The sequence below is a fragment of the Magnolia sinica genome, chromosome 11 (genome assembly GCF_029962835.1).
Source record: "Magnolia sinica isolate HGM2019 chromosome 11, MsV1, whole genome shotgun sequence".
Taxonomy (NCBI): domain Eukaryota; kingdom Viridiplantae; phylum Streptophyta; class Magnoliopsida; order Magnoliales; family Magnoliaceae; genus Magnolia; species Magnolia sinica.
The window spans coordinates 6478264-6493977 of record NC_080583.1 but is presented as its reverse complement, the minus strand read 5'-3'; the positions used below and the strand labels follow the sequence as shown (position 1 = coordinate 6493977).

At 42.9% G+C, this 15714-nt stretch overlaps 1 protein-coding gene across 1 annotated transcript; it reads left to right on the top strand.

The window, feature by feature from the left end:
- Positions 1-1423: 1423 nt before the first annotated feature.
- Positions 1424-15714, top strand: LOC131218682 (protein ECERIFERUM 26-like). The gene is made up of 2 exons (XM_058213372.1): positions 1424-1941; positions 14459-15714. The coding sequence occupies exons 1-2, from the start codon at positions 1513-1515 to the stop codon at positions 15323-15325; spliced, it is 1296 nt and encodes a 431-aa protein (XP_058069355.1). The 5' UTR covers positions 1424-1512; the 3' UTR covers positions 15326-15714.

Here is a 15714-nt window from a genome sequence, read left to right as displayed (position 1 = left end):
GACAATGATTTTCACCGTTAAAACATTCCTAGGGCCCATCGTAACCTTTAATTTCCATCCAATCTGTTCATAAGGTCACACAGACCTGGATGAAGATTAAAAAAATCATATTGATCCAAAATTTCTGTGACCCCCAGAAGGGTTTCAATGGCAGATGTTAAATCTCCCATTGCTTTTTACAGTGTGGTCCGCTTGATTTTGGTATATGTATTATTTTTCGTATCAGTCCTTAATACGATATTTCCAGTGGACTGACGGTTTGGATATAACTCATATATCATGATGGGACCCACATAACTTAGTGACGTCAACACATCAGCTACAACGGTGGTGTGTGGTACACCATCCAATCCGCTTCCCTGCCTCACCTAATCCGGCTCCTTGTGATAGACGTGGAGCCACGTGTCACTATCATTAAATGCAAACCCAACCGTCCATCTGAAAATGGGAAACGGGAACGGTCCCACCATTAAAACCCCCACCCGCTTTGGGACGAGTTTAATACAGCACTCTACTTTATCTTTCTCCCCGTTGGAGGTGATATATGACCCTCAACCCGAGGACACGTGAAGTATCCTCGAGTTTCACTTTTGTACAACTATGGGCACGTCTAAAAGGATGTGGACCGTTGATATTGGCCGTCCCACCGTTAATGGGCCACCCAAAAATCTCCAATGTTGGGCATTAGTATTTTTTCAATTAATGGGCATAGTTTGTGAACTTCTTCCTAACCGTTTATTTTCTGGGTATCAACTGAAGAATTAGAATTCCTCCATCGAGAAGATTTTTGGACCATGGCCCATCTACTATGAAGATCATCAGACCAACGGTCCTGATATTATTTAATTTCATTAATGTGCACAATATGAATTATACTTCTTCTTAACCGTTTATTTGTCGGGCACCATCTGAAAGGTTAGGATTGCCCCATCGCGGAGGTTTTTGGATCATGGCCCATATACTAAATGAGAATCATCATATCAACGGCCCAGATTACAGTAAATACCCCTCTCTCTCAATTACATAATCCTCGACCAAGGATACCCATATTCCACAGTATCCCAAGACCTGGCGTCGATAAGTGAGCCAATATCTTAAGGATCGAGACCGTTGATCTTGTGGGCCCCACCCTTGATGGACTGCTCACAAAAATCCAAACATATCGGATGATCTTATAGACTACTCAACTTACTGTGCAGCATTAGTGTATATCTCTTATTAACCGTTTATTTGTGTGCCACAAAAAGAAATATCATTTGGGCATGTTCCACCCACTGCTGGGCCATCAATCAACGGTCCAGATTACTGACCCGTGCTTCCCCCACACACTTTTAAAACCTGAGTACTCTCTCTCTCTCTCTCTCTCTCTCTCTCTCTGTTTTTCGTATAAAGAGACCATCTGATAAAACCTTCTGCAACTCTCCTCCTTTCCTTACATATATTTCTTCCTTCTTCCTCTATCTATAACACAAGCCCAACCCAAAAAGCCCAGTCCAAAAGGCCCATCCCACCATGGTTTCCGGCGACGTCCAAAACCCCCTCCATGCCGTAAAGACATCGTCAGTCGTCCCGGCGGCAGTCACCGGCGAGACCGCCGTCCATGAATTAACTAACATGGACTTGGCCATGAAGCTCCATTATCTACGGACCGTCTATTACTACAATAAGGAAGCTTTCGACGGTCTCGATATCTTGTCGATCAAGAGGCCTATGTTCAGGTGGCTCGATTTCTACAGCACAGTAGCCGGTCGGATCCGGCGATCAGATGCTGGTAGACCGTTCATCAAGTGTAATGATAGTGGGGTCCGCATCATTGAAGGCCGGTGTAATGAGACACTTGATGAATGGCTAGATAAGAAGGAGTGGGACCTACACAAACACCTTGTGCCCAGCCAAGTTATTGGACCTGAGATGCTATTTTCTCCTTTGGCAGTCTTACAGGTATGGCCCACCACCTAATCTATTCTCCTTACAATGTTGTATAATTGGATCCACAATTTGAATCCAGACCGTTTGATTAGTGGGCCCATTGTGGATTGAGTGTACTGAAAAAATTGTATAAACATCACTGTGGGGCCCACTTGGATGTATGTGCCTTAAATCCACACAGTCCAACCGTTTTGAAAGCTCATTTTAGTGTATGGTCCCAAAAATGAAGCAAGTTCAAATCTTATGTGGACTACTACTGGAAAAAGTAGTGATTGAATCTCCACCATTAAAAGTTTGATGGGGGCTACCAGAACGGCATCCAACCCATTGATAAGGTCACAAAGATCTGGATGAAGAGACCACCCTAATATTAGCTTTATCCGAAACTTTTGTGGCCCACGAGAAGTTTTTAATGGTTGATTATCACTGTTACCTGTATCATGGTCAACCTGAGATATGGATCTACTTCATTTTTTTGGATCATGCACTAAAATGATCTTTAAGTACGGATGGACGGCGTGGATGTAGTCACATACATCACAGTGGGTCCCACCCACCTTGGTGATCCGGGGTCTCACCTAATCCGCTCCCCTCGGTATGTAAAGTGAAAAAACAAAGTATAGTTTTAGAGAGTGTGTTTTGGGGCCGCGGATTGTCTACGGATGCTGCCGCCAGCGAGGTGGCGACTACATGGTATTCTGTGGGCCCCACCATGATGTATGTGTTTCATCCAGGCGGTTCATCTGTTTTTCCAGATCATTTGAGGGCATGATCCCAAAAATGAGATCGAACCAAATCACAAGTGAACCACACAAGAAAACAATAATGATTGAATACCAACCATTAAAAACTTTTTAAGGCCCACTATAATGTTTATTTTCCATCCAATCCGTTGATTAGGTCACACAAACCCGGATGAAGGGGGAAACACAAACATCACATTCATCCAAAACTTTCGTGCCCCTCAAGAAGTTTTTAATGGTGGGTGTTCGGTCACAATTGTTTCATGTGGTATGGTCCACATGAGATTTGAATCTACCTAATTCCTGGGCTCATGCCTTAAAATGATCTTAGAAAAATGAATGGACGGCGTGGATAAAACACATACATCATGGTGGGGCCCACAGAGCAGTGTCAGCAGGCAACTGGCGTTCCTGTTTTGGGCCATGTGTCACCGTATTTAGGGAAACATCCCTTGACCATCTCCAAGGGTAGAAATGTCTTATTAATAAGAGATTCTGGGCAAAAGAGGGCATTTTGAAAAAGAGAGAAAGATGACATGATAAACTGAGTTATGGAAACGGATTGGCTACTCCCCCTGACACCAGCCCCGGAGCTGGTGGTCGGTGCTCTGTGGGCCCATCATGATGTATGTGTTTCATCCATTCCGTCTATCTATTTTTCTAGATCAATTTATGGTAATACACAAAAAATGAGGTATATCCCACTCTCAAGTGGACCACATTACAGGAAACAGTGTTAAATGAACTTCGACCGTTAAAAACTTTTTGGGGGCCATAAAAATATTGGATCAAGTTGATCTTTGTTTTCATCCTTCATCTGGGTCTTTATGACCTAATAAACGGATTGGATTTCAAATAAACAGTACATCAGGCCTTAGGAGGATTTAAATGATGGATATCCAATCACTATTTTTTTCCTGTGGTGTGATCCATTTGAGATTTATATCCCTCTCATTTTTCGGATAAAGACATAAAATGATATTTTAAAATGGATGAACGGAATGGATGAAACACATACATCATGGTGGGGCCCACAGCGCACCGACCACCAGCTCCGGGGCTGGTGTCAGGGGGAGTAGCCAATCCGTTTCCATAAACTGATACCACAACTGTATTTAAGTTCCGATACATCGTCATAAAAAAAACAAAAAGTTCCAATACATCCATATGTAGTACATCCATCACGCTGAAGAGATGGCCATGATAGATCCACTCCGTCCATCAGTTTTTTAAGACCACAATAGGACATGAGTAAAAATATTAGGTAGATCCAAAACTTGGTTGGGCCACACAAAACGAGAGAGTGCGAATGAGAATTTCCAATGTTGAAACCTTATGTAAGTTGGCCATGATGTTTATATGCCATCCAAACTGTTAATATGGTTATTAACACTCAGATAAATTGTGGCGCCACAAATATCATCCGGATACGAAACTTCCGTAGCCCCCACGAAGTTTTAACGGTGGGCATTCAATCCCTGCTGTTTGTGTGGTATGGCCCACATGAGTTTTTTGATCTACCTGATTTTTTAGACACCTGTCCTATTGTGTTCTTTCAAAATTGATGGACGGAGTGGATTTGTCACGGGCATCTCTGTGGCCCCACACAGCTTCTACAAAAGGACGTTGTAAATGGGCACGTGCAATCCACAGCTGTACACTCATGCAGTTGGATGATAATGGACACTAACGTTGTGTCCCTCTGTATGATTATCGTGGTGTGGCCCACCTTTTGTACGGGTAGGATATTCTACACGTGTGACATTTTCCCTGAAAAAGATGGATGTACTATAACTTATGATACAGCAGCGTGTAGTTTGTTATTGCTCCTGACTTCATACATGTGGGGCCCATGGTTCGGTGATCCAGACCTTTTATCTGATGGGCTCCACCTCGAATGTTGGAAAGCCTGGAAATTGGGGAGAATCAGGTACCTTCAGATCAACATCCTGGACCACAAGTCAATGGGCCCACATGGACTGATTTCAGGAGTATTTCCTGCCGCTCTCTGCCAGCACATGGAAGGCCATGTTCAGTCGCGGCACCTGTGGAGAATATGAACACGTGTGAAAGATCAGAACCGCTTATCCTGGGATCCCAAATGGCCAGATACCGTGTGTGTGTCCCATGAAAGATGTTAAACTGATCCAACGATGCGGATTGATCCACTAAATGCGTTCCTGTATTCTGTTGATCGGACGGTTGCTACGTGTCTGCACCACCATTGGATACTTTGGTGGGCCCAGAATTATATATTTTAGGTGACGGTCCTGATCTGTTACAACCAATCAATCAAAATCGGACGGTTTTTAATAATCGTCACATCAGAATTCGGTGCATCGGCATTTATTGTTTCCATCTGTATCACCAATCGCTAGTGCTACAACGGGCCGGGCCTTTTGTGGGTCTCGGCCCGGGTTTTGAACTGTTTCGTGCCAGGCCTTCGGGCCGGGCCTATTCATATTTGAATTTTCTGGCCCGAGATCGGCCCATTGACACCCTTACCAATAACTGCCGTTAGATGAGAACTTTGATACTCTGTCAGAGTGTTATTTATGATGCGCCAGCAATTGGAAATTGCATACGTGGCATATAAGTAATTTAGTCAAACCTATTGATCGCAATTTAGATATAGCATGAATCAAAAGCTACGCTTAGGGCCGTTTGGCCGGGTGGATTGGAAGGGAATGAATGGTATTAGGGTGGATGGCATGGATTTCTAGGTAATAATGGTGTTGTCGGTGGATTGTCTGGAGATCCATGGGATTGATATATCCTTGGATTGCTATATCCAGTCTGTTTGGCGCGCCCGCCAATCCGGGTATTAAACTTTCTCATCCCTTCTAATCCCTCAAACCAAACACGTCCCAGGCAAATTTGAAGGATTAGGGTGGATTTGATGGGATTTAAACGTAATGGTGGTGTTTTCAGCGGATTGTCTTGAGATACATGGGATTGGTATCGGATCACCGACTCTGTTTGGCACGCCAGGCCAATCCCGGGATTTGACTTCCAATCCCTTCCAATACCATCCAATCCCTTCAAATCCGACCGGCCAAACGGCCCTTACTTGATTTTCTAACCATTGGATTGATAGGAGTTTAGTGGACGGTTAGAAATGAAAAACATCTTGTGGTCCTGTTTCAACAAACAAGTATCCACTGATCAAAGGCTAGGATTTCACGACCAATATTAATTTCGGGTCTCTGACACATTGAAGTGGGTTTGACAATTTATTTGAGTTAATGCATGCCACGTGGACAATTTCCAAATGCTAAGGGCGTGTTTGGCCGGGCGCTGGATGTGGGATTAGGTGGGATTAGGAGGGATGGGATCGGCAATATCCTGGGATCGGCATGACGAGCCAAACAGATCCAGTGCACTTGTTCAGGGACATGAGCAATCCCATGGATCTTAAGACAATCCACTGACATCACCATCATTACCTTAACAGTGATCCTGTCCCTTGGTTGAATGGACTGGATGGTAAAATCCCAGGATAAGCGCAGCGTGCCAAACAGACCCGGTGAACTTCCGAGGGATATAAGCAATCCCATGGATCATGAGACAATCCACTGACACCATCATCATTACCTTAAAACTGATCCCATCCCACCAAATTCCATGGGATCGGTCCGGCCAAACACGCCCTAATAGTAAGATAGGGAGCGGATTGGATACTGGGCGCTTCAGTAGCCTTTTTGGCTACTGAAGTGATGCGGCAAAACACCATTGATTAGAGACAAATGGTATGTTTGGGATTGGACTGGATACGCATCATTGACCGTAAGGCTACTGTAGTGGCGTGAAAATTGGCATGGGTGGATGTCAATAGGCTATTTCCTTTCAATAAATACTCTTGTAACGGAGATCCGTTAGTGAGTAAAATACCTTTAGGTCGTGAATGCACTTGGCAACGCATAGGTAATTGTTTATCTTTAAAAAAAAAAAGGACGCCTAGTTTGTGCGCTGGAACTTAGGTGGGGCTCACTGTGATGTTTGTGAGAAATCCTACCCGTCCATTCGTTATTTGAGTTCAATTCAGGATATGAAGCCAAAAATGAACCATTTCCAGAGCTCAAGTGGGCCAAAAACATGATAATTGAATTTCCATAGTTGAAATATTCGTGGGCCCACAGAAGTTTTGAGTCATGCTAATATTTGTGATTTCATTTCATCCTAATAAGAATGAAGTTATTAACGGTATGGATGGCGTGTAAACATCACTGTCGAACCCAGGTAGATTTTAACGGTAGGAATTTTTCTAACCACTTTTCCTTTAGTACGGTCCACTTGAGCTTTGGATACTGTTCATTTTTTTATATCATGTCCTGAAATGAATTCAAAAAACAGATGGAAGGGGAGGATTTCTCACAAACATCACAGTGAGCCCCACTTGGGTTCCTAGCGCAGGAACTTCCTACGAAAGACTTTCGTAGGGAATCTGCGTCGTACATGGAGTTTACCGGTATCTGGCCAAGGTAAGCGGATTGCGTACTGAGTAAACTCTATGGGGTCCACCGTAATTTATGTATTTTATCCTGCCTCTCCATCCATTTTATAAGATAATTTTAGGGCCTTAGCTCAAAACCTAAGCATATAAAAAGCTAAAATCGACCACACGAAAGGAAAACAGTGTGAATTGGATTTATACTGTTGAAAAATTCTTGGGGGCCATAGAAGTTTTGGATCAAGATTATATTTGTTTTTTTACTTTCATCCATGTCTTTTGATCCATTGAATAGTTTGGATGAAAAATAAACATCATTGTGGGGCCTAGAAATGTTTCAACGATGGAAATCATTATTTCCACTGTTTCCTATGGTATGGTCCATTTGAGATTTTTATAAGCTTCAATTTTGAGCTCAACACCTAAAATTAGGTGGAAAAATATATGGAAGGTGTGGATAAATCACATAAATTCACAGTGGGCCTAACTGAATTTTCTCAATACGCACGGCAGAAACGGAGAACGATCCGTTAATGGATCGAACGGAGTAGCATTTATACCAAGGGAACATACGGGGAGTAGGGGTGCACACGGGTGGGTTCGGTCTGGTTCTAGGGTGAAATCGGAACCAAACCGTTCCTAATGGTTTTAGGATATTCGGAACCGGAATCGGACCGTTAGCACACTAGAACCAAACCGTTAAAACCGGTTCGGTTCCGGATCGGTTCCACGGTTCTGGGCTTTTTATAATCCAGCTCAATTGCATGTTTTATTTTATTATCTAGCTCATGTCCATTCATGTTGTGATCCATTTGATAAATGGTTTAAATATTGTATAAGGTGTGCAAAAATACATTTATAGAAACAATCAAATGGTACATTATAAACCATAAATCATGAGTCAAATATGGAAACAATCAAAGGGTTCCTGGTTTGGTTTCAAGTTCGGTTCCACGGTTCGGTTCTACGGATTGGATCGGTGGTTCAGTTCGGTTCTACATACCCCTAAACCGAGAACCGAACCGATGTAATCGGTTCTTTGATTTTTGGAACCGGAACCGGAACCGGTGCACTCTAAAACCGGACCAAATCGGACCGTTTGGTCGGTTTCGGTCCGGTTCCACGGTTCTCCCGGTTCAGTGTGCACCCCTAACGGGGAGCGGATTGGATACTCTAAGTTTCAGTAGCAAAGGCTAATGAAGTAATGTGGCAAAACATCATTGGTTAGATACCAATGGTATGTTCCCTTGGTATAAATGCTACTCAGTTAGATCCGTTAACAGATTTTTCTCCGTTTCCATCGTGCACACACTTGGCCACGAAATTGGATTGTCACGCTGAGTAAATTCAGTTGGGCCCATTGTGAATTTATGTGATTTATCTACACCTTTCATCTGTTTTTTCATCTAATTTTAGGCATTGAGCCTAAAATTGAAGCTTATAAAAATCTCAAGTAGACCATACCACAGGAAACAGTGAAAATAATGATTTCCACCGTTGAAACCTTTCCAGGCCCATGGTGATGTTTATTTTTCATCTATTCAAAGAATAAAAAAACATAGATGAAGGTAAAAATTAAATATAATCTTGATCCAAAACTTCTATGGTTACTAAGAATTTTTCAACAGTATAAATTCAATTCACATTGTTTCCTTTGGTGTGGTCGATTTTAGCCTTTTATATAATTAGGTTTTGAGTTAAGGCTCTAAAATTATCTTATAAAATGGATGGACAGACTGGATGTCATAGATTGAGTAATGTTGATAGCAAGAAGTAGATAGAGATATTGATGGTAAGAAGCAGATAGAGAGAGAAGAAAAGAAAAGAAAATATGAAAATGAAGTTTACTTGTGTAGGACCGAGTACGTTCAGGACTAAAATGAAAAACATCCCTAACAGATTTCCTTTGGAAGAGCATTTATTGGAAGGAAACAGCCTATTAATATCTACCAATGCCATTTTGCCATGTCACTTCAGTGACCTTTTGGCTACTCAAGCGTAGAGTATCCAATCCGCTCCCATGAGGGAGAGAGAGGAATGTCAAGTGGGGGATTGCGATTGGACAATGTACTGATCTTGATCGGATCCACAGGTGGTGGTTCCCTTACTGTGGGGCCCACCTTGATGAATGTAACTTACATCCACACTGTCCACACGTTATGAAAGATCCTTTTGGGACATTATCCAAAAAATTAAGCAAATCCAAATCTCAAGTGAACAACACCATAGGAAACAGTGGTGATTGAATACCCACCGTTAAAAAAATCTTTTGGGGACTAGCAGAATGTTTATTTGCCATCCAACCTGTTGATAAGGTCACAAGGATCTAGATGAACGGACCACACAAATATCAGTTTGATCCAAAACTTTGGTTGCCCACAATAAATTTTTAATGGTCATGTAACACCCTTGGTTGCCCACAATAAATTTTTAATGGTCATGTAACACCCTGAAAATCGGGGGTCGTGCATACGCTCGACTCCCGAGTTTCCGGGGTCACTTATAATCGATTTTCCTTAATATGCATTTAATCGGGTTTAAATGCGCAGCCTGGAGTTCCTGGAACATGAAGCACAAATGCACCTGTCGACTGAAATGAAAGAGAACTAGCATATATATATATATATATATATATATATATATATATATATATATATATATATATATATATATACACACACACATATACATGACCAAGAAAAAATAATAAAGGGTCGCACATGGTGTCACCCAACAAAATCATAAAGAATAATATGACCAAAAAGAATAGAGCTGAGCCATCTGTGCAGCGATCCAACGTGCCATCCACAGGTCCGATGAGGGCCCGTCCTCCTCGAGGCTTGTATCGCCAGGCTCCACAAAATCTGTATCACCTGCATCTATGAACGAGTCTGGTTGGTGTTTTAAAACACCGTCCCAGAGTGGGAGTGAGTGATCAACTCAATGGGTGCTATTAGTCTTAAGTCGCAACAAGCATCAATTATAATAAAAATTTAATGAAAAGCAATCAATCATAAACATCTATCTAGTCTTGTTAATGTGCATGGATGCAGGATGATATGATGTATGCCCTCACCACAACTCTCCCTCGTGCGACAACATCTAACGATCGCCAATGCCAACACTCCCTCAGTGCGACCTCGACTGCCGAGTCGCCAACCTAACTAATGCCATGCAATGATGATGTTAACCAGGTTCTTAGTTAAATTCATTCATCCAGCAGATTTGAGAATCTGATACACCCCACGTATTAAATGCCCTGAACTAGTTGCGAGGCCAAGACCCCCCAATGTGTGAGGCCGAGACCCCGCGATCCTTGACCCCGTCGGGTTTCCCCCATCCCCGACTTCAAGCACATGGGGGGTGCTGAATGTGGGGTCGCTCACGGTTACTACGGGGAAGCGCGTCACCCCAGCGTAGGCCGACAGCTCGGACATAGTGTCCCATTCCACCATGCCCGGCTCACGAGACTATGGATCAATATTCTATCCGGTATCGATGGGCTACAACGGTGGTGGGGTGTTCCAGTTTCCATGCATGTGTGAGCAAAAAAGGTTAACAAACTAGGTGGGTCAGCTAGTAGACTGAACCACACGAGCTCAGGCAAGTATGTGGCGGAACGACATCGGGTACAAGCGACCCATGTAGCCCAACTACTGCCGCCCACACGTACTCGTCCAAACCCATGGGTTTAGCCTCAAGGTGGTTCTACCAACGGAACCACCTTCGCTCTCCTCATGTTCCCGACCAACCCAAGGGTAGGAATAGTGACTTATAACATGCTAACTACCAATGTAACATCAAACATATTCAACACCTTGATCTCATATTGCTCAACATACAATTCAAATTTTTCTACAAGCAAAATCATTAATATTATAAATAAAGTGTATGTGTGTGGTGTGGGTTATTGAGGAAGTTAACACTTCCTCCATGTTGAGAAATCATACACATAAGAGTAATGAAATCATACGAAATATGAAGCAACAACATATAAAAATCAACACGGCATGAGCATATGATCATCCATACATCAAATCATGTGAGAAACATAAACAACATCATGACAGAGAGAGTCAAAACATATAAATCCATATCATATCAACTAACATACAATTCCTAGGATTTCCTAGGCTTTCAAAAATAACATCCAAGCAATCAAAATCATTAATCTCGTATTATAATTGGTGCTAGGTCACCTAAGAGTAATAGTCCACACCTATGGATCGTTGAGATCTTGGAAACGACCTAGGAATGAGGGCTTTTGGGGTCGGACGACCGGATTCCCTAAAACAACCATTTGCATGTTAGAGATTCATGAAATCCCTTCTCATCACAAGGGTTTTAAGGAAAAATGGGTGATGGGTCTTACCTAGACGATCAACGGGATGAATGGGCGGTTGTAGAGGAGAGATTCTTCTTGGAGAAGAGGTAGGGAGTTGTGGGGTTTGATTCTTTAGGTCCCACCTCGATCTAGGGTTCACCTTCACTCCCTTCTTTACTCTCCCTCTCTCTTTCTCCTCTTTTCTCCTCTTTCTCTTCTCCCTTTTTCCTCTTCTCTCCTTTCTTCTCTAGGGCAAATTCGTATGGGGAGAGGGGTGCCCCAAATGAGGCCCTTATATAGTCTCAGGTTTGGTGTAAATGGCCCTAAGAGATGGGTTTTCACTATACTAGACCTATGAGAAAGTCTTTCTAAGCTCTAGGGCCCACTATGAGGTGTACAAGTCAATATACACCGTAAGATAGCTAGCCCTAATGATGATCTACGTATGGATATGATCGGCCCGTCATTTGGATGCGCTGATCGACAGATATGATAAGAAGTCTGTTCAACGGTCACTGATAGTTGATCAGGGCCGCGGCTATACGGATATGAGCAGGAAAATATCCTCACTCTATGGGTAAAGTTTGGTCGCAAACTGACGGTCCGAAATCCTCAACTTTGCATAAGAGTGGATGACCCAATTCACTTAAGTTCCAGCTCCTTTCTTTGGAGTATTTGCACTTCTCATGCACTCGTCCTTCGGCTCGAGTTGACCGGTTCTGGACAGTACCCCGGTCTGACTCTCGCGATGGACGTCAAGCCCAATGGGACAGACATTATTCTATAGTTTTGGAACTAGTGGTCCACCAACGAGCGGTCTAGAGCTTGTTTGGATAACCGGGGAAGTTCTGGTGGCCCTCTGACCATGAAACTTATAGGATAGGTGCTCCATGGCCCGATGAAGGGCCATGCAAAATTTGGGGATGATCAGATATGGGGTTTGGTCGCACGGGTCTGATTCGCGATCGACGGTCACCGTGCCACGATCGGGTCCTAGAGTTTGTGGACGGGCGTAGAAAAATACATTAGACCCTCATCGTAAATTATGAAGAAATCCGACGGCTGAAATGTCTTACATTTCAGTTTTTATTTACCCGTGCCAAATTCTAATTTTGGCCTTAGTGGGGCGCATCTGGCAAGTGCCAGATTACACTTCTGGGTGTCCACTGAGTCCGCGGTCCGCGATGGTCCCCAAGCCCAATGAGATCTATGCTTCCCTCAATTTTTATAATTTTCTGACCTTCCCATGTCGCGGTATAGGCCGCACGGGCTACTGCCAAGTGTAAATGGCCATTTGGCTTGACGGCCCGCATTTGGCCCAATCACAACCCGACTGGTCTACTCTAATGGGCTAATCCTAACTTAATTTAGTTATGGCACCAAACCATGAGTAGTTTAAACGAGCGGTCCTGCGGCAAATCCTACGAGGACGCTTCAGTACACTGTTCTAGTTGGACGGGACGTTACATGATTAACCGGACTTGTGCGGTTCTTCACTGGTACACCCTGTATAAACTGACATTGAGTGCTAATGGTCATTAAGTAATATTTAGGTTAATTAAATAAAATAAAAAAATAAAAATTGATGGATTTTTGGAAATCCAAAATAGTGAAAATCAAGGATGTTACAGGTCAATCTCCGTTATTTCTTGTGGTGTGATTCACCTTAGATTTGGATCTACTTCAATTTTAGGATAGCGCCCTAAAATGAGCTATAAAGATTGATGGACGGCCTGGATGTAAGGAAAACACAACATGATGCCTTACAATCAGGGATTTACCCACTCAATGAATTAGGGTTCATTGAAGCCGCAGCCCTTGTATTATACTACGTCTAATCACATCCGTCCACGTCACAAATCCGCAGCCCTGGGAAAAAGATCAGAACTGTCCACTCTTCAGTGGGCCACACTTGTACTAGAATAATGGATGGTTAGATAGAAAAGAACACCAACCGTTTATATTCGCGTGTAAGTGGGCCTACTTAATGAATGTAAGCTCATGTATACAATGTACCCTACACACCTACGTAATGAATGGCCCATATCTCATGCAGGCGTGCCATGAGGCCCCATCTATTTCGTGTGAGAGACTACACTTTTTGGTACTCCTCAGGAGTTCCAGTTTTTCATTTGGGAAATTATATCCGCATCTACCGTTCGGATCACCTCATTTTCGAAAACTTTGATACTCTGGTAGAGTGCGATGGATGACACACAGGCACTTAGAATTTCCTGCGTGGCATGCAATCGAGTCAAATAATATATTTACATTAAGATGCACCGTGAATTTTTATTTTTTATTTTTTTAAAAAATAACTGATGTGATTAGCTGACTATTGTATTGGTCCACATTCATTGGACGGTCAAAAATGAAAAATACCCAACGGCCTTATTTGAATAAACAAGCATCCACCAATCAGATGTTAGGATTGTTCAACCAATCTGATTTTGGGACTTTGACTCAGTGACAGTGGGTCCCACAGGTTAGTCGGTTTAACTTGAGTTAATGTACGATTCTGTGGCGCCTTGACAGTGGGGCCCACCTTGATGTACTTGATTTTAATCCACACCGTCCATACGTTTTTTCAACTCATTTTAGTGTGTGGGCCCGAGAATGAAGCAGATCAAAATTTCAGGTGGACCTCACCACTGGAAACAGTGGTTATTTAATGATCTTGGGCCACGAAAGTTTTGGATCAAGATGATATTTGTGCTTTTCCTTCATCCATGTCTGTGTGACCTCATCAACAGCTTGGATGACAAATAAACATTACGGTGGGCCCTAGGAAGTTTTTAATGGTAGGTGTTTAATCAACATTGTTTCCTGTGGTGTGGTCCACTTGAGATTTGGGTCTGCTTCAATTTTGGTCTCCTAATCTAAAATGATCTGAAAAAATGGATGAACGGCGTGGATGTTCACAAAATACATAAAGGTAGGCCCCACTGCCCTGCCTATCAAGAGTCAATGAATTTCTCTTGACTTTCTCATCTGATTTGGATTTTGTTTCAGTTCACATGGTTCAGATGTGGAGGAGTAGCAATTGGCTTCAGCTGGTCTCATGCTCTTGGAGATGTATTCTCAGCTCTAAGATTCATTGACACGTGGGCCCACATCATGGCTGGGACCCCACCAACCCAATCCATCAACCCCCCAAGATCAACGGTCGAAAAGCCCATAAAACCACCCAATCCTCCCACAAAACAGCTTCCCGCCAAACCGGTTGAACCTGTTGGAGACCATTGGCTAACTGCCAATAACTGTAAAATGGACACATTCCTTTTCCATATCACAGACACCCAACTGAAGCATATACAGTCTAAGATCTCTGGCCAAATCCCACCGTTCGAAGCTCTTTCCGCTCTGATCTGGCGATCTTTGGCTAAAATGAGAGAAGGAAAAGAACCCAAGATCGTGACTATCTGTCGAACCGATCCTCGTGGGAAAGAGAATGTATGGCTGAGTAATGATCAGATCATAAGCACAGTTGAAGCAGATTTAGATGTGAAAGATGCTGAGCTATCGGAACTGGCGGCGCTGATTGCTAAAGGGGGAGTGGATGTGAGTAAGGAGATTGAAGTGATGGTGGACAGCAATAGCGGGTCGCCGGATCTTATCGTATACGGCGTGAATCTGACGTTCGTGGACTTGGAGCAGGTGAATTTCTTCGAGATGGAGTTTAAAGGACAGAAACCAATTTTGGTGCAGTTTAAGATTGATGGGGTCGGCGATGAAGGGGCCGTGTTGGTGGTTCGGGATCATGCGAGTGGCGGAGATGATAAATGTGGAAGCGGCGGATGGATGGTGACGGTAATTCTGCCGGATAATGAAGTAATGCAGCTGAAAAGCGAGCTCGAAAGAGAATGGTGTATCACTTGAACATGGACTTGGGAGCAGAGAATGAGTGTCTAAGGCTGTGTTTGGATGCAATATTAAATTGGATTGCGATAATTGGTTCCATAGGGTGGAAATGGTTGAATTCATTTGAGTCCAACTTGAAAGAAACATAATTGTGAATCGCACGATGTGTTGTGCCTTCGATGTGAATTTGGGAAACGGAATTTGGTTCTCCAATTTATCGAACTAATAATCACAATTCAATATAATGGTGCATCCAAACACGGCTGAAAAATATCTAGATGGTTGTGATTGTTTTAGATAATGTGTTTAGAGCATGTAGCTATGATTGTGTGTAAACATTATTTGGTTATTTGTGTTCATGGTAGAGAAGCTTACTCAATAAGTCTCTTTATTAACTATTGTCTCAA

Excerpts from the sequence above, each read along its gene's own strand:
- LOC131218682 (XM_058213372.1), top strand. The coding sequence starts at position 1,513 with ATGGTTTCCGGCGACGTCCAAAACCCCCTCCATGCCGTAAAGACATCG. Across the intron at positions 1,942-14,458 it reads CTCCTTTGGCAGTCTTACAG|TTCACATGGTTCAGATGTGG; the intron begins GTATGGCCCACC and ends ATTTTGTTTCAG.